This window comes from Amblyomma americanum, chromosome 1 (assembly GCF_052857255.1).
Source record: "Amblyomma americanum isolate KBUSLIRL-KWMA chromosome 1, ASM5285725v1, whole genome shotgun sequence".
In the NCBI taxonomy this organism is placed as follows: domain Eukaryota; kingdom Metazoa; phylum Arthropoda; class Arachnida; order Ixodida; family Ixodidae; genus Amblyomma; species Amblyomma americanum.
In genome coordinates, this window is record NC_135497.1 from 48,392,322 (window position 1) to 48,416,104 (window position 23,783).

At 46.7% G+C, this 23,783-nt stretch overlaps 1 protein-coding gene and 1 pseudogene across 1 annotated transcript in view; both read right to left on the bottom strand.

Moving 5' to 3' along the window:
- Positions 1 to 23,783, bottom strand: part of LOC144134264 (uncharacterized) — a 75,188-nt gene that overhangs the window by 8,103 nt on the left and 43,302 nt on the right. The window contains exons 6-7 of the mRNA XM_077667236.1: positions 19,743 to 19,883; positions 15,444 to 15,575 (exon numbers count right to left, since the gene is read on the bottom strand). Of these exons, the coding sequence (XP_077523362.1) occupies positions 15,444 to 15,575; positions 19,743 to 19,883 (273 nt within the window). The remainder of the gene's footprint in view (positions 1 to 15,443; positions 15,576 to 19,742; positions 19,884 to 23,783) is intronic.
- Positions 3,728 to 8,034, bottom strand: LOC144115478 (uncharacterized; annotated as a pseudogene).

Consider the following 23,783-nt stretch of genomic DNA (forward strand, 5'->3'; position numbering starts at 1 on the left):
TTTGCCCCCATATATACTACTTATTTGGAGACCAAACGCATTGCTTATTATGCCAACCTCCTTCCCTCTGCCTCTCTGCGAAACGCCTCTATCACTGTGTACTTAGTTCTTTTGCTCTTGCTGAGCTCTGGCCCTTCCTGTCCAATCAGTATTTTAGAGTCGTAACCAACCTCAGTACTTTCGGCGGACTCGCACTCTTGAAGACCCCACAAAAAACGGACAAGGTGGATGGGCGCCTTGCCTGCAAGAGTATTTGTTCTCTGTCACAGAAAGTGGGCCGTACTATAGCGCATACATAGGCCGGCATATGATGACAAAATCAGACACACACCCAGGCGCTTTATATCTTCTAACCAACTCGGCCGAATCGTCAGGAGTCACGTACAAGTTCCGGCGTGCCCGCCACAATGGGGCTGCTTTTCTCGCAAACTTGCGGAGACGCCTGATTTGAGTCGCAAAACGATAGTCTAGAATATTCCAGCCACGACACCATCGGCTCGACAACGTGTTACTCAGGAGATGCCATGACGCCAGTTCGTCTGGCCGCGCCAGCTTCCCAGAACCCACCTCTCTGCGTCACAAGCCCGTAACATTTTTTTACAACCGCTAGCTGGCATCAGAAATGCCAGTTTTCACCGGGTTTGGCTGCCTTCCTGTAGTTCTGTGGTGTCCCGCTCACCACGCCACACTGTAGAAACTCGTCGCATCGTAAATTCGCCCTCACCGAGTGCCGCGTAAGGAGGCCAACGTGACCTATGCAGTTGAATGGTTAAAGCCTGTGGGAATCCGGGCTTCCCGCCGTTGCCCTTGCGCGGCAGTTCTGGCATCACGCGTTGGTCCAACACCCTCTAGACTAGGCAAGGCTTCTCTGCTCCTCCTTGACGTCATCACACTACGACGGGCGCCGGAGTTCGTGTTCTTCATGAAGGGACGGTGCTGCGCGGTCGTTCGTTCTTGTGTAACTCCAGCGCTACGTGAAATCGTCCTTTGATGATTTTGACCCCATGATTTAATGCTGGCATATATTAATGATGTCATTTCCGGTACACAGTCCGCGGTGAATAGGTTTAAAAACTGAAAGTTAGCGGTTTCCGGATTATGAATATATGTTGGCTATTCAGTATCTTTTACTATCACCTATTAATGCCTGAAAGTCCGCACATTTTTTTTTCTACGGGGCTTTGATATTCCGCTGCGCGTTCCCATATATCTTTATTTTTGTTAATAGCTCGTTGCATGACGCAGATTTGGAGATTATTTTCGAACAAAAATTGAACCGTGTGGTTTATCACCTAGCGCCGACTGTTTTCCTGGAATCTAACTACTATTTGTAAACTTTTTCTTCCAAACAAACGCTCACCCTTCCTCCACAAACACACGCAAAAAAACATTGCCATAAGGTATGGCTCTCAGAACAGCTTGCAGCTCCATGCATGGCATCTGAACTGACCGACTGAGCAGATCCCTTTCGATTTGATAAAACTGAAGCAAGCTGTGTTGCATAAAAAGATATGTTTATTAAGAAGTACTTGCAGCTGGGCTTGTTGGTGCGTATTCGTGAAAGGCATGAGAGCGCAAAATGGCAACATGGAACAGGACGAGCGCTGCACTTTCAACATGATTTATTCAATTAAGAGCGTTTATATAGCATCTGCCCTAATCCATGCTCGCAGTTGATGCTCGCAGTTAATCGCAGTTGATTTGTCAACTGCAATTAAGAGCTCATCCTGTTCCCTTACTCGTCCATGTTGCCATTTTGCGCTCTCATGTCCTTCACGGATATGTACAAGCATTCAGAAAACTTTCAGAGGCGTGAAACACAAGGAGTCAGAACAGTCAAGATTTCAAAGTTTCCGTTTTTGAGCAACTTTTGCTTGCACAAGACTGTCGTTCCTATTTTTACAATAGTTTTTCAGCAGAATGTTTGTTGCAGCGCTAAGAATGTGATGCATGACCAAGTGAGGACTACGATTGCTTTCACATTCGTCGAGCATACTTTTTACTTCGCAGCTTGTCCAGGACGATTTTAGCAGTCATTGCAGCATTAACCACGGGAGGTTGGGGCAACTTGAGCCCTCCGCGATTCATGTTTGCTATAATTTCAGCATTCTCAATTATGATGTCTTCATCTTCTACCAAATTTTCTCGGCAAGCAGTGCATGCAAGTTTTTTAAGTGCTTCATGGGCAAAAGTATCCGGCCACGTACGTTACAGCTGGCATTTTGAGCCTTCATTTCGAAGTCCTTGTATTTACTTTAATGTTAAACCTCTGTAGAATCGACTCATCAATGCTGACAGCAGGTGCCCCTGAATTCATGTCTGGAAGCGCCAGCGCTCTTTGTAGGCGAAGCTTGCGTTCGGATTCGAACACTTGTCTGATGGACACATGGTACTGCCACCCGGAAAGCTGTCTATACTTGCCAGATCTTTCCTGCAAGCAGTCTGTCTGGAACTTCCCCAGAAGTACGTAGTCAAATTCAAGGTCTTCAAGGCAATAGTTTATTATCTTGACCAAGGCTTCCGTGGTGAGACTTAAGGCGCTGTGGGTCTCCCGAGTGAGAATTCTATTGTCAAACTTCAAACTCTCTCAGGTCAAGCCACTGCATAATTATTTGAAGGAATTCAACTTGTGGACACAACTTTTCTGCAATGGGAGTCTGCAGATCATCACGAAGCCGGTGTCCTTTGCTGGCCGACTTCACATTAACAATCCTCCACCAGGTTTCGACAACCTTTAAAAATTCCGCTGTCCCAGCTGCATGCTGCAGTGCATAGCGTTGACCGCATGTTCCTAGAGCAGCTATGGTTGATAGGTTGAACACTTTCAGTGCAAGCTTCACATTTTGCCTTTCCTTAATAGATAGATTGAGGGCCTTTACTGACAGTGTTGGAGAAGCCTTGAAAAGGTGGTCTTCTTCTTTTAGGTGAAGATCACGAAGGGTGCTGAACGAAGTAGTGATAATCATGGGTTGGAGTTCACATTCATAAGTGAAGGAAAAAACATGCATATTCCATGGTTCTTTTGGTTGATCCAATTTTTCCGAATGCATTTCAACAAGTGAACAGGGTAAATAACGAAAAAAGAGGACGAGTGGGATCTGATGGGTGAGGTTAGGAGCTGCTGACTTCTGATGACATTCCAAAGAGACATTGTTTTGCGATTGATAGAGTTGTTATCTGTGATGGCTGCAATGATGCAAAGCTAAACCTTTTCAAGCTCATTTAGGATGCTGCGGAGCGCAGTGTTCAGCTGTTGAGCATTGATTTGTTCAACTGGCAAAATGTGAACACTATTTTGTGAAGACAGGAGGCTTTCAATCATAAAAACACGAGCTGTCTTTGCTGCATTTGAAGTGTTGCTGGCAGTGCCGACAATCGTGCCACCCTTATAATCAAAATACGCCTGTAGATGGATCTCATTCATCATGAGAACCACTGACTTCTCATGACACTTCATTGCACTCGCGATCTTCGCATAAAGCACAAAAGAAGCATCCTGCTGCCCAGCTGCTGGGTTTATAACATATGCATTGCATACACGCCTCATCGTGGACTCTTGCGGCAATGTGAGACATCCGTAGTTACGAAAGTACCTATAAGCATGAGGAGAGATGGTAAATAGAAGGCTGGAAAATACCAACAACTCTGAAGAGTAGCGGGGTGACTTGCTTAAAAGGAGAAAGACTTGTTCCTTTAAATAAGTGAAAGCATCTTGCCAATCTTCGTTTTACATTTCTTGATTTGTTGCGTCTTCAACAAGAGATAGCACGGGCTTCAATATGAAACCTGTCTTGTCTTCAGGTTTGCGGAAGACAGGAGCCTTATCAGAGCTCTCAACAGCATCCAACAGACCTGTCAAGCACCGAATATTGTTGACAGTTTTTGGAATGATCTCCCCGCCATCAAGTTTGGTGACCTCGACATCATGAAAATACTGCCTTAGAGAGAATTCGTGGTGACTATAACCGACTTTTTGATTGCTTGGGCATCATCACAGTAAGATTGAGGAAGAGTATAAAGTCATGCTGGGAAACCAGCGTCCAGAATTTGGAGACCTTGATTCATGGTATGCATTTCAAGAGTGCCTCCGCCTCTTCCGCCTGGTGTGCTTCAATAGACAAGTTGATGTCATCTTGTAACGCCGCTGCCTCTCGGCGCGTCCTCTTTTCATCTGGGGCCTCTCGAGACGTGCTTGCGTTTGGGGCAGAAAGATATGCCGGGCAGTCTGGAAGTATGCTTGGAACAGCATCAGGTCTAACCGTAAGAGCTTCAGAGCCACTTCAATAACTTTTCCGGTCTTTGTATCCGTGTAGCTTGTTCTATTTACCATGTCGGACGGTTTAAAGTGGCGCTCGCAGACCAGGGATAAGAAAAAAGCAAAGACAGTAACAGCTCTAGAACCTGAAGTTTAAAAATCAGACAGGTGCATGAGAGTACGAGAAAAATTTCTAAAATTTCGTGTGAACTGAATGTCAGCAAAACTATTTCGCTACGACTTTACAGATTTACCCGGTCCAAAAGAGGCAGCCCTACGGAATTCTCGCAACATGCTGCCCGCAGCATTTTCAATGCAGCTGAGGGAGAAGTAACAACGACAGTAAAGGAATGTTACCTTACCACCGACCGCTTTCCTGGAGTGAAGTCCGCACGGTGGATAGCTCTAATCCATTGAACTATTCTTGATTGGTCCGCAGGGAAGGTGAAGACTCGCACACGCTCACCACCATCATAGTTCTCGCGACACCGCGGTACGCAGCAATGCCCAGGTATTATCACAGCCTGCACACTGGACACACACCCCCCGGCATCGACGTACTTCCTCGTCCTTACCGTACCGGTGCTAACTCTGAAACAGCGTTGAGTTTCGTGACACACGCTGCACGAACAAAAAGGAAACGCAGAAATGCGAACACGTGCAACTACATTCACGAAATGAAGGAACCACTGTGTTTACCGCAGTGCGAACGCATTTCCCAGTCGAGCACTCTGTACGAAAACGAAAAAGCCTAACAAAACCACGTACAAAAACAATATTACATTCTAAAGTAAGCGGTTCAACAAAAAGTATATATTTTTACAAAATAACATTTTATTTTTGCAGCAAAGCAGTAATAAAAGCATCGCAATGTTTATTATATTCGATACTTAGGCTGGTACTGCTCCGCGCAGGCGTTGTTGCACCAAGAAAACGGAGACCGGCTGGAGAAAGTGGGGGCACGACGGGCGCTCCTCGAAAGCGCCGAGAGCTGGTCCGTCGTAGTGTGATGACGTAGCCACATAAGAGAGGAGGATATGGAGAGGCCTTTGCTAGTCTAGAGGGTGTTGGTTGGTCTCCCGTTTTCCTTTCTCCCGCCTCAGGTGACGGAGAGGCGGCTGGGTGACCAATCAAATGTCATTCAGCCGCAGTTCCGCCCCGGCTTCCTATTCTATCTCTTTAACTTCCCTTCCCCAACCCAGTGCAGCGCAGCGAAGGTGTTCTCCAAGAGACAGTTGCACGCCCTGCACACAATTCTTCCCCAACAACAAGAACCACTTATCAATGGCCTTAGCAATCGGTGCCTTTTGGCGGGAATTCGAGACCCGCTTGGGCGGCCGCGCGCCGCGCGACTGTCCGAGCGGCTCCCAGAGAGAGAGAGCAAATTGAGGAGGCTATGGAGAGAGACCCGTCCGAGACAGCGTATGTACGGTGCGTACGCTACTGCTTGACCGGGCCGGCCTTTGCCGTTCGGACTAGTGCTGGCCAGCACGGGTCCTCGACCCGTCGCAGCTCGAGCCTGCCGAAGGGTCCAGCGACCTCCGAGAGGCGCACCTTGTGTTGACTGCCCACTCTCTCTCGCAAACGGCCCAACGGCCGACACGAGAGACATCACAGCGCTGCCGCTGGGACAATTTCTTGCAGCGGCGTGCTAGCGGCGCGCATTGCTCTGATCGCTCCGAGCGCGACCTGGGACGGGGTGACTGTTGAGTCTGTGTACCGCTGGAGGACGGCGTGAATAAACGTCTCCTTCGTGAACTTGGAGGCCTGTGTCTTTGCGGCGAGCCACTCTCTTCTCTGCAGAGGTTGAGTGCCGCCGCAGCGGTGCCCCAGGGTGTGTGTGGTGACGGCTGATCGGGGCCCTTGATCCCAACATGCAACATCCAAGGGGCTCACCGGACAGACATCAACTGACAAAGCATGTGCATGGAATGCGGCAACAGCGAAAAATGTCACCCCAGCGACAATGGAGGAAGTTTATTGCCATAAGAATTAATGCCATTGTGAATGCATGGTTTGTGTATTGCAATATACTAGTCGCCGTTGAAGTTACTTTAAGATGAGGCAGACTAATTCATTAGAACATGAATGTGATTTTTACATGAAGGTATGGAAGAGAGTCAGAAGCAAAAGCCCGTGCATGGTACAAGCAAGCAAAGAACACGGACGTTGTGGAATGTGGCCTTATCGTCAGGCCTGCCACTTCATGGCTTGGTGCCAGCCCTGATGGCATTATTGTAGACTCAGACACAGTGCTGGAAATAGTGTCCGACACCACAGACTGTACTAAAGCATGGTAGCCTTGATGCTCTGTTTAAGAGCGGCAAATATGATGTGATTGAGAAGGACCACAAACTCACACTGAGCAAGGCCGGGAAGAACAGATATTGTCTGCAAGTACAGTTGCAGCTGTTATGCTGCGAGAGAAGTCAGTGCGACTTTGTAATTTGGGCACCAAACGAGGAATATGTTATCGAGGTGCCCTATGACAAGCAGCTCAAAAGCAAGCAAGTGGCACATCTTGAGCATTTCTATTTTTCACACCTGCTGCCAGCAGTTGTTGACTGGAAGCAATAAACACATTTTCATTGCAATAAACTAACAAGATTCAACTAATTGTCTTGTCGTTAAGAACATTTGTCCCAGTTTATTTGTGCAGGCAACATCAGAATTATCAAATACATTTCTGAACATACAATAAAACAAATGCAGGCATAGAACAAAAACTAACAGGCTCGTACCCTCACATGGTAGTGAACATTTCTTATCACCCCAAAGTGAACACAGGAAGTACTGACAGTAAATCTTCAAATAATGACAAAGTAAGACATCTCCAATATGGTATCAACAATGGTTTCCATCAGGCAAGCCAATGCAGAAACACCCCAACATAACTTTCCATTGCATTTTAAAAATCCACAATCCCCACAAACGTCACACCTACATTGTACAACACAGCCGCAAAGCAAGTGCCCCTAAATAACGCGAAAACCAAACCTCAAACCCTGAACCGCTCCACTCATAAAATGCACTGACCGATTTCGACAGTACCATTCTGCACATACAGCTATGCATGTCTGGGCTTGATGCCTTGCCAATAATGCTTGTTTGTTCAACTAGCACATTTTACGCACACACTGGCAGTGGTATGATAGTACAAAAGCTGGTTGCGTTCATTCTAATGTATTTTACCTGAAGGTCTTGAAAGAAAAGCGATTCATTTTGTTAGCAGTCATGAAGATTTTCCGAAATTGGATAAAACAATGTAGCCAACCTCCCTCCCCCCTTATACAGCCTCCACTGAGTGTGAGAAAGGATTTGCTTTAGTTAAAGCACCATGAGGCATTGCGCAACCATGGTCCAGAAGAAGCACATGTAAAAGCATTGGAAAATTTCCAAAAGGAATGAATGGACTACATAGCCCTTCACAGGGAAAGCAAAATTTCAACTGCGAAGGTCTCAAGCTGGAAGACAATAAAATAGGCTCAGAACATCAACCTTGGTGGCTCAAAAGAGTTCTGCAAGTGATTCCAACTTCAGTTTCTCAAGGAGGAAGAGTGCTTTAGAGTTTGCTCTTCCTGGACGAAAGCTAGCGGGCCTGACATTGCTGACAAACACTTTGGTAATCAGACGGCATGAAAGAAGGCTCGAACGTGAGTTGTTTGTAGCAGCTAAGATAGCTCAGAGCCATCAGTGAAATAGCTAGGAAAATACCTGAATAGCATGTCTTTGACAGATATTTTTAGGTCATCAACAGCAGGCTTCCAGTACACCAGCATGCTTGAGTTAATTACGTAAGAGTTGTATCTTGGAAGTATTCACCTATGGGGAAGAAACTCTGAAGCTAATTAAAATGCTTAAAATTAAATTGAGAGCAATGAGAGCATTGGATAGAGACAAGAAAGAAGTGGGCTGGGTCAGAGATTAAACGCAAGTTAATGATATCCTAGTTGAAAATGAGTAATTGTCATCAGCAGAGCATGTAATATGGAGAGCTGATAACCAATGGCATGAAGGGTGGCAGAGTCAGATGGGCTGTTAAAACTGGCAAGTTTGCAGGAGTAAGGAGGCTACAGCTAGCCCAGGAGATTTAACTGAATGCAAGTTTGATGAGCCTTTCTCTTGCAGTGAACATAGTTACGTTAATCAGTGAACAGAGAACATGGGATGTGCATAAAAGCAAGAGATGACGAGAAGATCTGGCTACTCCACATAAATCTCCACGTCCTATTCAGTTGTGTTGTCTACCAGTTCCGGCTGGTTCCCTGGATGGGATGGTGACTAAGCACCAGGTTCTTTGACATCGCCATGATCTGTAATCAATTTCGGTTGCAGGTTGCAGAGCCCAGCGATGGCTCAAATTACATCATTTGCTAGGGGTTTCTTTGAGAATATACTAGCAGGGAATTGCTTCAAAATCCTGAAGCATTTGAGACGCCTTATTGATCGCTCAACATGAATCCGAAGTCTTGCCAGGCGACGCGAACTTAATACATCTGAACGACAGATTTGCGGCCGGCCTTTGGAAAAGCTTGGGAGTGAAACTTTAACACATGGTGGGAGCAGGTCACCTATGTTAAAGCAACGGCCAGCGAGGACTTCATCGCTTTGCGTCAGGTGGTCTAAAAAACCACTGTCCAAAGTGATGAAATGGTCGCTTGCACGGCCACCATACGGTTTTGACATAAACATAATAAACCCACTTAGTGTAATGACGTGAAGGATTTTGGTCGTATTGTGTGATTTGTAGGAACTGTAAGTTGTATTTCTTCGGTGCAGCTGCCCAGGTTTGTCAATGAAAATTTCGAAACCGTCGGTAATGCAAGTTGCGGAGTAATTCTCCTCCAAAACATTAGGCAGTGTCCTCCTGATTGCTGTTCTTGGCAGCGAGAACACTAAGAACTCTCTGGCAAACTTGGCAAGTTCTGTTAGAATGAAGCAGAAAATCCTGCTAATGGCTGCCGTGGATGCACCAAAACGTAAGTTGAGGTCATTAAGCAATAGGCCAAGACGCAGCCGCATCATTGTAAGTAGGATTTGGTCCTCAAAGGGCATAGTGAAAGGGCTCTTCACAATAGTCGAAAGAGTCCGAACCAGTTCGTCAGATACTACTTTTGACACATCTGTAAAAAAAGCGGAAGTGACTTGGTGCAAGAGCTGAGTATGCACTGAATATAGTCTGACAAGCACTGTCTGCAGTGACTGGGGCCTGCTTGCGAGGGGTTGCATACAAATGGTCAGGAACTGTCGCTGGCTCCACTTCAGTTCCTTTGTCTGATGTTTCGGCAATCTTGCATCTGCAGCCACAGGCCAAGCAGCCATCAACGAGATCCTGAGCTCCCTCTCTCCTGCACAACGCAGGATGTGGAGGAAAGTGAGACACAATATTTAGCATGGTGGCATGAGACAACACGCACGCAGGATAAAATTACCATGTCATGCAACGGTAATACTACAAGGAAATAAATTGAGTGTTCTGCTGTATAATTGCGGTCTGTATCGCCCTGCTGTAGAAACCTGCAGAATTACTGAAATCTTTAAAGGGACACTGAGAGAAAATTTAAATTGGCCTCTATCGATAAGGTACTGTGTTCTAATCACAAAAAAAGATTATGCTAAGCGAACACTGAGTTTTATGAATGGGAAATAAACTAAATACAGGTGTCCCCATCAATGGCTGATAATATTCAGAGTTTTCCTCAGTAGCCCGTTAAACAGTGCTAAAGCAGCAAAATGTCAAGCTTACAGCAGACGACGAACCTGTGCAGTGGAATGGCTGAGCAATGTACGTACATGCACTGACTGAAATTAAGGCTGCTCTCATGTGCATTGCTTTTTGTTCAGAATTTCACAGCAGCAAACATCAAACAACCAGCATCTCATGGGAAAAAGAATGAAAGGATAGTAATTGCTTCATTGAAATGCAGACTTTGTACGCCTGCAGAGATAGGCGTAACTCCTGCACACATGGCAGCAAGAGATGCACAATCTGCGTCCAAGCAATAAGCTATAACTGGGCTGTCCCTATATGAGCGGTTGCAAGAAATTTTAATGTTAATTGAACATGACGATGCTAAAGCTGGCAGAATTAGTAAGCAAGCTTAGAGTGACCATTTCATGATATCAGCAAGTTTATTTGCAAACAGATTCTGCTGTTGAATCCCTTTACCCTTCCACACGCCATTCTTTTTTTCTACTCAAAAGAAACACTCCCACCAAAAAAGTATCTTCAAGCATTGACGAAGACAGTTTGTTAGGTCTCAAGGGCAAAATACTAGTAGAGGTGTCATTATAGAAATAGCAACAATAAAATTATGCGACTTATGAACGATTGTGGGAGTAATATCTATTTCGAAGGTGCACATTACGCTTGAAATTCCAGAAAAATTGATGTCACTATTGGTGGCAAACTATTGCACAAAAATGGTAGACTGCGTGTTACCCCGCTGACGAGATTGCTGAATACTGTTTACTTCATTCACTGTATGACATAAAAAGACCTTATTTGCGACGTGAAGGATGCAAAATTCACCTGGAAGGAAGAAAGCACTGCTAAGTGCAGCACACTCTTAGCTAAAGCAGCAATATCCTTAGTGTACCACAGGTTTAAACTCTGCATATAATTAGTCAAAGCAAACATGCATGTTTTGCACACAAGGCAGACTTGCATAAAAGCATGTAAATGAGAACCCATGAAACCCATGAATTCACACCACTTTACTGTACCTATGTGATAGATCCTCTGTTCCAACGTTGATAGGCAGGTGATGATCAGCTGAAGCACTCTCTTTATCTTGCTCGTCTGATGAATGGTGTGACAAAGGTTCAGCTGTTGAACAGGCATCAGGCTCTAAAGGAGTGACATCGTGACACGCCAGCTTCCTTATTCCGTTGTGGTGAACAGTCTAAAGTATTGTAGAGTATGAAAATACAAAAGAATAAACAAACTGCATTTCAGAACAAACCTCCAAAAGCCATACCGGTGTTCCAAGGTGCAATGTTGGGTATGGGTTGTCTTTAGTGGGACGCCCATCAATGAAATGAACTGAGCATACCTGCAAGAAATGTGTATAAAGGCCACATTAAGTTCTGACAATCAGTGCAAGTGGATCACGTCAAACACCACAAATACAAAGAAATATGTAATGTGGTAATTCAAACTAAACATGTAATGTGGTCATTTCATGCAACTCTCCAGACATTGCACTTCTCATTTGTGCTCTTCAAAAATATTCCACCATAATATTTTCTCAATGCATATTTGAGAAGCTTTGTTTTCCATAAACCGGGGCACACAACCAAGAAATCTTTTTGCAACCGGCATTTGCACGCACTCAAGCATAGCCCAACAGCATTCCTGGGCTGTGTGATGCCAATATTCATTAACAAACAAAAAGTCCAGCACAATGCCTTGAAAGCTTCTGGCCATATTATGAAATCGCCTATCTCACGTGCTCAAACACTCGTATCTCTCAGTTGTGGCGAAAATGAAATGCAGCCAGCGCCGCACGTTCCCGTAAATATTTAGAAACGAGATGGCAGAGATAAGGTATTTACAGTGCAAAGGGTCTACGCTTCAAGCGCGAATGCACAGCCGACTCGAAAGGCACCGACTAAACGCGGACTTGCACATCAGTCCGTTTAGCTCGGTCCTAGATTAGGTTATTTTTACCATTAATACAGCAGGCTCTAAGTCGTTCTACCCTACTCTCAGATAAGCAGGGTGACTGAAACGATACTGGCAAACCAAAACCTCCCGTCAGACCATGTAAAGAAATTCATTTGAAGAGCGGCTCGAGCGCGCGATCACTGACGACTGCCGGCGTTACAGGTATCGTCAACAAACGACCCTAGAAACCGGTGTTTTCACTTTTATCCTGTGTACTCACCCTAGACAATGAGCCACGGTTGAAGTCTTTCCTCTCTAGATTCGCAATCCAATGCTGTCGTACGATCTTGTTCTTCTCTCCTTGCGGAAATCTATGCATCGCAAAAGGCCTTGTACACGCACAACCTTCGTGAAGATGAGGCCCATGCGTTTCGCAAACAGATGTATTCCATGCCTTCAAATCTGCGTCGCAGTTCTTACAACCGAACACGAGACACGTCTTGCTTCTGATCTTCCACATTTTTGCCGCAAAGCATACAGGATACAGCAGCGAGGTCAACACCCCGTATACGCACTCGCTGCAGTCGCCTGCTATCCAGAAGGCCACTTATGTCGCGACAGTGGCGGCGCCGCTAGTGTCGACTAGGCGAACTGCTCTCTGTAAACGGTCTATAAGAGCGGCTCTCGTGCAGGGCTATCAACTTGATTCTCGCTGTTCGGTTCAGCCTCTGCGTTTAAGTTCATATATTCCCTCTTTTCAAGCACGTATTCAAATGGCTTCAGTTTTATTATAATCAGGTTTTTGTGTGACGTTTTACTGACTTATTTCTCCTATTTCCAGGACGGATCCCACAGCGAAAGAGGGCATGAAAATATGGTGGTGCGGGAAAGGAAGGCTGAAGCACGGAGCCACAGTCCCGGCAGCCTCGGCCTTGTGACACCACTGTGACAGAGCGCAGAAACCAATTTTTCATTGGGACAATGCAAATGTCTCACTGCACCGTTTTAACGCGTGGTGTGGTACAACCACGTTTAGCCTGCAATGCCTTATCAGCAACCCAAAGTGACAGGGGGCCAAGACAGAGACAGCGCCGCCCCAAGAAACTTGCTCGAAATAGAAAGCACGAGTGAAGACAGTCCTACAGATATATTACCGTGCAACCTCGACGCAACAGAGTCGCAGGGGCTCCTGATTTTTTCTTGATAATTGTGTCTTCGTAATATAGATGCCTAACCTTGTTTGCAGCTGCTGCATGCCAACGGGATTACCTGCCACTGTGTAAACCGTCGACAACATAGGCAACATTTCAGTTGCCGCTAATGTGCGTTGCCGGCCATTTAAAGAGCGCACCGAGACCCCACCTCGGTCCAAATATACGTTCCCCACTCGAATATGTTCGCCATGTCAACGCGCGTCTTAGGCTTCCGCAGCCCGCATGGGCTTTACAGCCGGGAACGCAGGTCTTGGTGGAAGTATATCGTGGAAGAGAGGCTGACCGGGTTAAAATTTGTAGCGCCGTTTTCTAGGGGCTGGAGACGATATGGGCGCTGTAAAAAAAGGGCGTGCAGAAGACATTTGCGGCGAGATCCCGTTTGGGTTGGCTTCACCGCGGAGCTCACAAGCACGAGGGCCACAAAACTTCTAGACTTGTGGAGAATGCGTTGTGGGATGCACTGGAATCCCTCCTAATCCCCCGCGCCGGAGTCAGGAGACCACGTGGGCGCGACACCAGGAATGTGGGGAGAAGGCACTCCTGCTACTCTGCTCGTTCCCAACATTGAGGTTTACGTCACGACAGCGCACTGGCGACTTAGAAAAGGGCTGCATTCCTGAGCTCGTGTGCAACGTATTGCTCCTAGTTCGGCAATGCCCGAGGGGATAAAAAGATGAGCTCGCGGCGCGGAAGCCCTCTCTTTCTGCTGGCCTCAACCTGACCTGCCCCGAGGGGCCCCTTTGCTTCCGGCCGCCGACAACGACTCTGTGAGCTACCGTACGTCTGTTTTATCAGATGGAACATTCTTCCGCAGTGTGCTTTGCCTCGCGTTAGGACAATAAACTATTTCCTAGCGTGCTCTGCCCTTGCCTATTCGTTCGAACCTGCCGTAGCTGCTACTGTGCACCACGGGTTGGAGAAACGTGCCGCGTACGAGAAACGCCTGCTTTCGTGTAGCTGGCACGGAAGTGCGCCTTACCGGCCGGCTGGACACCGAGTTACTCCACAGGGTACGCCAGACCGAAAACATTATATACGGCTGCCTTCCGGTCAATGGAAACTGTTTTACGATTTAGTTTGCCGCCGCTCAGCGCTGTGAAACCACCGTGACGTCGATACCGTCAAGGTCAGCGAGCGCATTTCTAAGCTTCGAGAACGGAAACTGAACTGAACATGAAGCAAGTGAAGCAGAGCACGCTTGAGGGAACCGTGTAAAGCGAGACGAAGAAGACTGGGAGAAGAAGAAGTTGCCACATCGAATGGGTGTGGAAGTTTTGGGCGCAACTGCAAATTGGCTTAATGAGCATGAAATCGCCTCTGGAGGTTGTTGGGCATGCATTGTAGCTTGTAATTGGACAATTTTGTGTAATAAAAACTACATAATAAACACATTGTCTTCTAAAGTAGCTTCAAAGGGAATATCTATTCACTTGTTATATACATTATTTCTTAATAGTGAGGTTAGAATTTTCTTTGTATTTGCGGATTTTGGGCTTACTTTGTCTAACCTCAATCATTAAAATTCATTTTTTTTTGCCGCCCGTATATATTTCTCCTGCCTAGTTTAAAGCGTTGCAGTGCCTACCTTACCAGCTTCAAGCTGCTGCAAGTTTGTGTCTTTTTCTTGGCAGTCCTTTTCAAGCGAGTGGGCCATATGAGTAATATTTCATTGTGGCTCCAAAAGAACAGTCACGTGACAAGGCGAGCAGAAAAAAGCTGCCTGTCCGAGCAAGTAGAGAAAGTTTCTATAGAAATACCCAGATTGCTATCAATAAAATTATCTTCATCTTAGGTTGCAGAACCTTCGAACATTGCAGCGTAAAGCGTTATTTACGAGTTCAAATATTGTTGATTTTTTTTATATATTTAGGAGCTGATTGCACTCCAATTTATAATGTGTATTCCTATTTTTTTCAATTATTCGTGTTTATCTGTGTATACTGATGAACCGGAAAGCACGCCTAGGTGTAGAATCGTTTCGTGCATCGAGGAATGCCAGGTGATCGAAACTTATTTCATGACAAGCCTTTATATGTTGCATATCATGCATATTTAGGCGTGCGGGGCCCGCGAAATGCTATCTTTACTGAGGCCATAGTTTATAAATTCGCAAGTTCCAGCAGTAAAAGATACGTTCAAACTTATCTTTCTCTGTTTATTCCTTACAACTGCATACACGTTGATCGAGTTTCATTTTCATATTTGGCGTGCCGCTGTGAATATGAAGCTGGCTTACCGGTGGAGGTTAATATGGATGCCAAGGAAGAACATACTTCGCGGGAAAGAAACGTTGACGGGTCAAAAGTGACCCATTCACCCCGGGTAGTGGTCACCAATGCACAGGCAGTAAAGGGGCTGTGCTTACCTGGCAGCTTGGCCTGCTTGTCTGGCGCGCCTCGCCAGGGATGAAGTTGGCGCAGCGACCTCGTCCTCGTTTCCTACGCTCGTTGCGATGTCAGCGTGCAGCTGCCCGCGGGCAATGCGGCCACCCCGAAGCCTGCACAACATGGATACGCAAAATTTTGTGACCCTTAAGGTGTACTAGGTATACGACTTCCATCAATGTTTCTAGATATGGTCAAGTTCAAAGCCCTTAGCGATTAATTCTTCCATCGTTGGGAAAGACACTTCTCAAGACAAGATACACACCGAACACTGATCGATCCTGCACAAAACCCTTGATATATTATGCGGAAATAAAACAGGGTCGCCAAGAGACTTTTGTTTGTAAGATTAAATATCTTCGCTGTTCTTCAAGCAGTGGCGATTATGCTGCTTTCACGTTTCAACTTGTATTCTCTCGCTTCTCGTGCTTAGTTTCGACGCATACTCCGACCAACGGAACTACATTAAATCACAGCATTCGTGGGGTTACTGTTTGTGACATTCACACGTATGGTGTGGATCACAGCCTCATGTCCTGACCGCAAATTGCGTGCTGCCACATTGCACAACTGATGTGCACCGCATTTGAAGCCTTTCAAGCATTTCAGCATTTCAAGTGTTGATCACGGCACCAGGTCCTAGCCACTATGTGCTTGTCACTCCTGATGAACAGGGTTTCAAGTGTAGGGCATTAATCTCGAAAACACCAATGGCGGAAAAGCTGGTCACCTGACAATAGCAAATGACGCATGAACTATTAAACAGGCGGCAGGAGCAAAACAAGGCAATTATCAAACTCACTCTCTCTACCAAGGAGAAAGAAAGCTGTGCTTCGGCGTCTGAACGTGGTGGATACCAACCGCGTGTTATGGACGTTTACTCTTCATTCCAGATGAAGGGTCCCAGCATTAAAAGTGCCCTTCTGCTTATTAAGGGCAATGGCTGGAAGTTCGTTTCCGGCGCTCCACCGAGTAGCGCGGCTGCGGTGTCATCACAATGGTCAGACCTTCCTCGTAAGCGCCGTGTGGCAAGCGAGAATGCGTGTTCTCAGTCCATGACTTTTTTCAATGGCACTGCTGCGCTATCGAGAATGAAATGGCTTCGTTGGCTTGATATTTAATTTCCGGGGTCTTTACTGGCAGTCAAATTTACTTCACCACCAGCCCGCTGCGGCACCATCCCCGCCCCGAGGCTTTAACTGATAACTCATGACACCATTCCAGTTTCGAATCCATACTCGTGCAACGGAAAGGGAGTCATTTGGCCGGGACATACTACGTCGCATTCATTGAGATCAGGTGGTAGGCGCAGGGTGGGCCCCTGCAAGCCAGTCAAGCCCTGCTGCGTAGTCGTTGATCCCTACCGAAGTCCAGCTCGCAATCTTATCTGGACCTCAAGAGTGCCAGTCGAGAACAGGAGATCATCTTGCACCGCCACAAGCGTATGCATGCCGACCACGACGGGATTACAGAAACCTCGGTCTGGCACCACATCCTTGGCATTAGAGGCCACAAATGGCATCTGTTTATTATCTACCATTTGCCGTCATAGTTAGGCATCCTCTGTTCTTTCAACGCCCCATTATCATGCCTTCATGTTTTATAAGCCTGTGCACATACTGTGCGCGCATCGAGTCTGAATTTACCACCTCCAACCTGGCATAAAACCACGCAAAAATGATGCCCAGCCTTTTCTTGCGCTTTCTTTCACAATATGCGATTGCTTCAGTGACTGTCTTCCATAGAGACAGAAAAATAAAATGAATAAAATGCACCCACATGAGTACATCGGATCCGCTGACGAGGAATTTTTCACTTAAAGGAAAGTTTTTATTTTCAATTCATGAATTTATGAATGAATTTATGGAGGTAGTTTATAGAGAGTCGGTCCCCACTTACTATACAGCAAAATTTCGGTGTCTAAAGGAAGTTAAAGTGCGGAAGATAGCCGGGGCTTAATATGGCGGTGACATTGAAATTCCTGCAGAAGCGATACTTGAAGAAATCTGTCAGAAATTGCAAAGTCCCATTCGGGCAGATAGGCGAATGACGATGACGAGATTAGACCCAAACAGCACATGTAATTGGCCCAGTATTGGAATCGTATTCGCAAAGGCCCCCCCTACGAAGGACCAGAGTGAAACCACCCTTTGGCAATATTGGGCCGATTACCTGTGCTGCTTGGGGAAGAAGCGGCGGGTATCTCCGTAGCACCATTTGGACCACTATTCATGTAAAGCTGGACATTTAAAAAGCAAGCGCTACATGAGTCCCGACATTGCTGAGCCTTTTTGAAAAGTGCATTCACCGCCAGTGCTCCCAAGGGAATATGAAGCTCGTCGCAGATAATCCATAATATTTTGCAAGGCGCAAGCCTTATATGGCTTAACAACAGAGCCCTGCGCTTGTCCTGGAAAAGTGGTACCAAAACCCTCGTGACCTTGTGAGGTCATCAGCAAAGTAAAATGAAATTCCTCCGAAAATGCGGGGAGTTGAACCAAGGAGATTGCGAAGTGAGCACGCAACCAATCGGCCATCGGCCAATTTGCCATTCAGCGAATAAAGCTAAACCTAGCACGTGCGTTGGCTTACGACGTCATGCTAATACGTACGTGTGTCTTTATAAAGGGAGGAGAAAATTTAAATTAAAAATATTGCGTTTGCCTTCAAAGCACACAAGTAGTCTAAAGTTTGGTTTATGGTTTATAGGGGTTTAACGTCACAAAGCGACTCAGGTCATGAGAGACGCCGTAGTGAAGGGCTCGGGAATTTCGACCACCTAGGTTTCTTTAACGTGCACTGACATCGCACAGCACACGGGTCACTATAATTTTGCCTCCATCGAAATTCGACCACCGCGGCCGTGTTCGAATCCGCGTCTTTCGGGCCAGCAGCCGAGCGCCATAACCAAACAGCCAACGCGGCGCCTAAACAAGTAACTAAAACTATAGGCCATCCTCCGAAACGATCGTTGCAACTATAAGCACTAGAGAATAGGCGCTGGTCAAAGATGTTGCTATGAGATAAAGCATAATGGACTACGGTCTTTCCTTGCGCTGATCATTCCATTTTATTATTTGCGCTCCACTCGTCTCTCCTGCCGGTTGCGAGCTGTACTGTGCTCAGCTCGACCATTTCAAACACTGGATACTGACAACTTCTTTTTTTTCTGAATGTCTTCCAAGCAAGCATGCCAAACAGCGTCCTGTTCGTAGCTGTCCTGATGTAGCACAGAAATATGAAACCTCACTCCACAAAAAGCGAGCAGCGAAGAATCCAGGTACCTGACTTGAGGAGCACAGAATCCGAAGAACGCGCATAAAACAACGATAAGTGCATAATTTTTCACATTGCAGCCTTTTTTTTACACGGCAGTATTAATCAATACGTAGATGTCTTGTTATATCCTTTAAAGCAGTCTTATAGGGGGCGTTCAAAATCAGGCTTTCAGGAAGGAACGTTGAGCAGTACACTAAAGCGGTTGTTGTAGGTAAGTCAGGTATCCACGTAGAGACAATAAGTGAGAGAATAATTTTGGACGATCGCGTAATTGACTAAAATCAGTTGACAAGCATTTTAGGTACTGTATATAGCAAGCACACAAGTTGATATCAAAAGCATAGACGTGCTGGTATTGTACTTTTGCATTCGCTACGATGCTAGCACGCCGAGGTATTTGCCGCCGAACTTCAAGCTTTAAGTAGAAGACTGTGTGAGTTGGTATGTACTCATTCAAAAAATAGCGCAAATAAGACAAGGACGACGGAAGCAAACGACAGCACGAGCGCTGGTTTATCCGCGTAGCTGCGCATGCAAGGCGGCTGCGATCGGCACAAAACTCTTCGCGGTGCTTTATATCGTCGAAAGCCTTGTATAGTTGCAAAATGTGCTTACATGTTTCGCAGATATATTTGCGAAGATATTTAATTTATTCTAGTGAAAAAGAAAGAGGTCTTTGCAGAGAAATTCTAAATGCGTGTAAGATGCGCAGGCCCTCGACACTATTCCGAATCATTCCACCACAATAATTCTAACACTGTGGCTTCCACTATAGCGCAAAATATGAGGCCGGTTGAAGTCTGGCGCGTGAAGGATACTTTTAAGACTTTCGTCTCGCTTCTGCTTTTCTTTAGTATTCGGTGTCATGCTTTGAACACAACAATATTTGAAGAGGGAAGTGAAATGAAACGCTGATGAAAAAGAGTAGCCGTTTTTCGCCCAGAAAGGAGCAGCGCCCAGCGCGTGTCATGCAGATGCCTTGAGTGGCAAGACATGCTTACCGGCCCCTGCGGCCCTCTGGTCTGCGCGCGGGGAGGCCGCGAGATCCGCCTGGAGCAGCTGCTCCCTTCAGCGAGTCATCAAGCCCGCCTGCCGGCTCGGCACCGGACTCAGCCGGCGCCTCTCGTCCTGGCCGGGCTCCCCTGCATGGTATACGGAGTGCTGTAGCGCGTCATACTAGCACATCTATAGGGTGTCTGCACATGTCTGCAGCGATCACTGCGAAGAGGCAGTTGCTCTCTCTTCGGAAGAGGCTTCATTGCAGTCAACGGCTGCATGAAGACAGAAAGAAAATTATTTTCAGGTCTGTTTCTACACACCACTGTTAAGAAGAGGGGGGGGGGGGGGGCACGTGAGTAACAAATGCTAAGTGAAAGTTAAAAAACATTCTACTTGAATAGGCGGAATCATGCTCACAAACAAAATACGCGTAACAAAGTTTTAGTTGATGTTCTATAGTTCTGTGGGAAACAGTGTTCCACGTATGTTAAATATGAGGGTAAAATAACAATGAACTGGACACAGAATAGCTGCAAGGTATGATCAAACTGCCCCTCGCGGCCATCGCTGTAAACCTGTTGTCGGCGCCATGCAGCTTGAGGATGGAGAGAGGCGGAAAGCGTTATAAAGGGCGGTTCACATGCAAGCGAATTGGCGAACAGAGCGAACAGCGGCGCGGCGCTGCGAAGCGGTTCGCGAGCTTTCGTTTTACATGCATCGCCGCTACGCGTTTCCCAGCGCTGCGAAAACCAATGTTGCGGGCAAAAGATATGCGCCTGCAACCGGTTTCGGTGGCCTGCAAACACAAAAAAAGCGTAGTATAGAAGCATCGTTTTGTCATTTCTTTTCATAATTTATTTAAATAAATAAAATTATTGCGTTTCAAGCATTAAACAGAGCTTTATACAATTTCTTTCCTAAACAAAAGTTCGTACGTGCGGCGTACAAACTCGCGTGGCAACGCCGGGCCAGTCTAGCCACCCTTGCCGGTCGGTCATTGGTTGAGATACGGTGCTGCCGCGTCGCCGCCGCGAAAATTTCCAACTTGCCCGAACCTCGCCGCTCCAGCCGCTGGGGCTTCCTCCGCCGCTTGAGAGAGGGTGTATGCGCCGCGGCGGCGGAGTTCGCGAGCGGTTCGCTTGCATGTGAAACGGGCTTAAAGGACCAGAGCGAAGCGGCGACACGGACGACCACGGCGGTGAGGCCGAGGAGACGAGTGGCCGCCAGGATCGCCCGGATAAAGGCACTTCCTGATAGGCAGGGCGTGCCACTCACTGCTTTTGGCGTCGCAGCGCTTGAATGAGCCTAGGAAATGGATCTTGGTGGCAATATATTGTAGACGACAGATGCGACCTGTTCACAATGTAGTACCCCTGCCACACGGGCACTTTCGATCCTCATTGAGCTCGATCTGCATCGAGATTTTCGAGTACGCTCGAAACATCCGGTGCTACATGGGCATTTTCAATGCTCATTGAGAAGTTTCTCTCATGTGTGTTAGGTGGCGCCAAATATTCCGCCGACAGCCATAACATGGCTATGTCCGGCAACACTGTGCAGTCGGGGGCAGCGGCAGCCAAATCCGTAGCCAAATCGGTACATTGCGTATCTGCGCCAGGTTTTTGTGGCGCACCTCTGCTGCTGTGCGATGCAACCCGAGGGCCCGCAACGCCTCCGCGATTTCTGCATAGTCTGCGGCGTTTCTCTTCTGGCACCGCAAATTATTTAGGCGGTCCTGCCAGCAGTCGATGAGAGCGGCTGTCTCGCGCTCGCTCCACAGTTTCCGCGCCGACGAGCAGGAGGACGCCATCTTTGTTTACACTGACGGCGAAGCTTGGAGCGTGGTGTAGAGATTGTTTTCAAATGTTTGCATATAAGCAGGCATAGTACCTGAAAAATGTGCTGTTACATTTTAATCAATTACAACAACAACAATTGTGGTTTGGTTTTGTTAATTTGTGTTTATTTTTATAGCTTCATGAGAGCGAGAGTGTTCTCGATTGTGCTTGGAACCTCAAGCACTCTTGAGGAATCGGCATCGAGTCAAGCAGGATCGAGCTCGATTGCGCTTGAAAGTGGCCGTGTGACAACCGTCGATCTGCATTGAGTTCGATGAGCATTGACTCAATGAGGATCGAAAGTGCCCGTGTGACAGGGGTATTAAACTCCGTTGTCTAGGTGCAGGAGACGATACAGGCGGCATTAAAAAAGGGCACGCGGCGGCGATGTCGGGATTACATCTCGGCGAGCTTCTTCCGCACAGCTCACATGTACGCCGGCCACAACACTTCTTCGCATGACGGCGTTGTCTTCTGGAGAATGGGAACGCCAGACCGAAAGCTCAGACGATGGCTGCCTTGCGGTCAATGGAAACTGTTAAACGCTTGCCACTTTCGCCGCTGGCCCTTAGATCACCGGGATATCGATACCTTGAAAACTGCAAGCGCACCGCCACGGTGCTTTATTTCTGCGACCATGGCACCATTCGGAACCCTTACAAATCGCCTTAGTCCGCGCGAAACGGCCAGTAAAGTTTGTCGGTGGTTCGCTGTATCCCGTTTCAGGAGAATTGCACTTCATAACAACGAGATGTTCAATAAATGGCCTTCTAAAGGACCTTCCCATGGAAATGGCTATTCATTCATTCAGTGCACTGCGTCATTTTTCAACGTTTGGTGACAGTGGAGGAGGCTCTGATGTGCCACGAAGACCCTCAGTCTAAAATGTAGTCCATGCAGTGGAAGTACGAGACTTCCTCTACTCCTAAAACGCCTAGGGCTGAACAGTCTGCTGGATAACTCATGACAACTTTCAGGGGCAATACTGAATTTATGCTTTTAGAATCCATACCACAGACGACTATTGTAACACGAAGGGCCCTTACAGTCGCTGCTTAGGAAGAGGCCATCAAAGAGATGAGGCCATGAAAGCTCTGAGCGGGCGAGCTGCTTCTTGATGACGACGCGCCACTGTAAAAGCAAAAGCTCGCTGCCAAGGAGCAATGGGGATCAGAGCAGCTAAATCACCGACCCTGCAGTCAAGGTCTTTTATTATTGGCTTCCTGGAACCACTGGCGGGGTCAACTATGTTTAAACGATGAAGATGTCAAGCACACAATGACGGCGATGTTTGAAGAGTAGCCAAAAGCCTTTTTTTTTAGTGGGATAAATAAAAGAGTGCGAAGTGCACTGAATTGTCGGGGGCTAAGTTGAAAATAAATAATGCTTGTTTTTATAAGTAGTTTCATCCTTGCTCCTTCGAAGAAAACACTGAACGCTCCCTTCTGTCGCGAACAAGGAACTACCGCGCAGCGCCGGCAGTCCTCTTGCTTCCCTTGCCGAGAGGCCAAATGACTCCCTCCGTCAGGCTGACACGGTGAACTGTGCCGCACCAAACCGTGAACGAAAACTGAAATTGCCAAATCTTTTGTTCTGTACGCTTGCTACAAGTTATTTAGCATTCTTGAAATAAACAGTTAGCAAATCAGCAGCTTAATCAAGGATATAGTTTGTCAATAACATTTACCCTGGTGTTCCAAACGTCCTTAGATGTTTGCGCTAATGACCGTCATGAAACGAGGAAGTGTAAAATGTTTATATAAATAGAAATTTCTCTGTGACTCCTGCCGTTTTGTGGTTAATGTATCTATTTGCGAATTTTTCTTCTGTTTCTCAATTATGTGTTTGGCCGTTTTTTCCAGTGAAACGAAACGAGGCCTGAGTTCACGGTGCTTTTTTGTAGGCTCGTGTGGAAGGAAGTATCCGGACGCCCAAAAACCTTCCATTATCGCTTGACACAACGTGCATGTTTAAGTATGGTACTTTAATCGTTCAGTAAAACTTTTTTGGCATTTAGTTCGCACTCGACTCTTTTCAAATACTGCTCGATCATCCTGCGAAATGCCCTCGATGTTCCGCGTACCAGTTAAAAGCATGATCGAGTGATTTTGTTATAACTGCAGTACACCACCCGGCAAACACGCGAAATCGGCGCATGCGCGTTGTCATTTTTTTAATAGGTGGCTTTCACGCTCATGGTGCCAT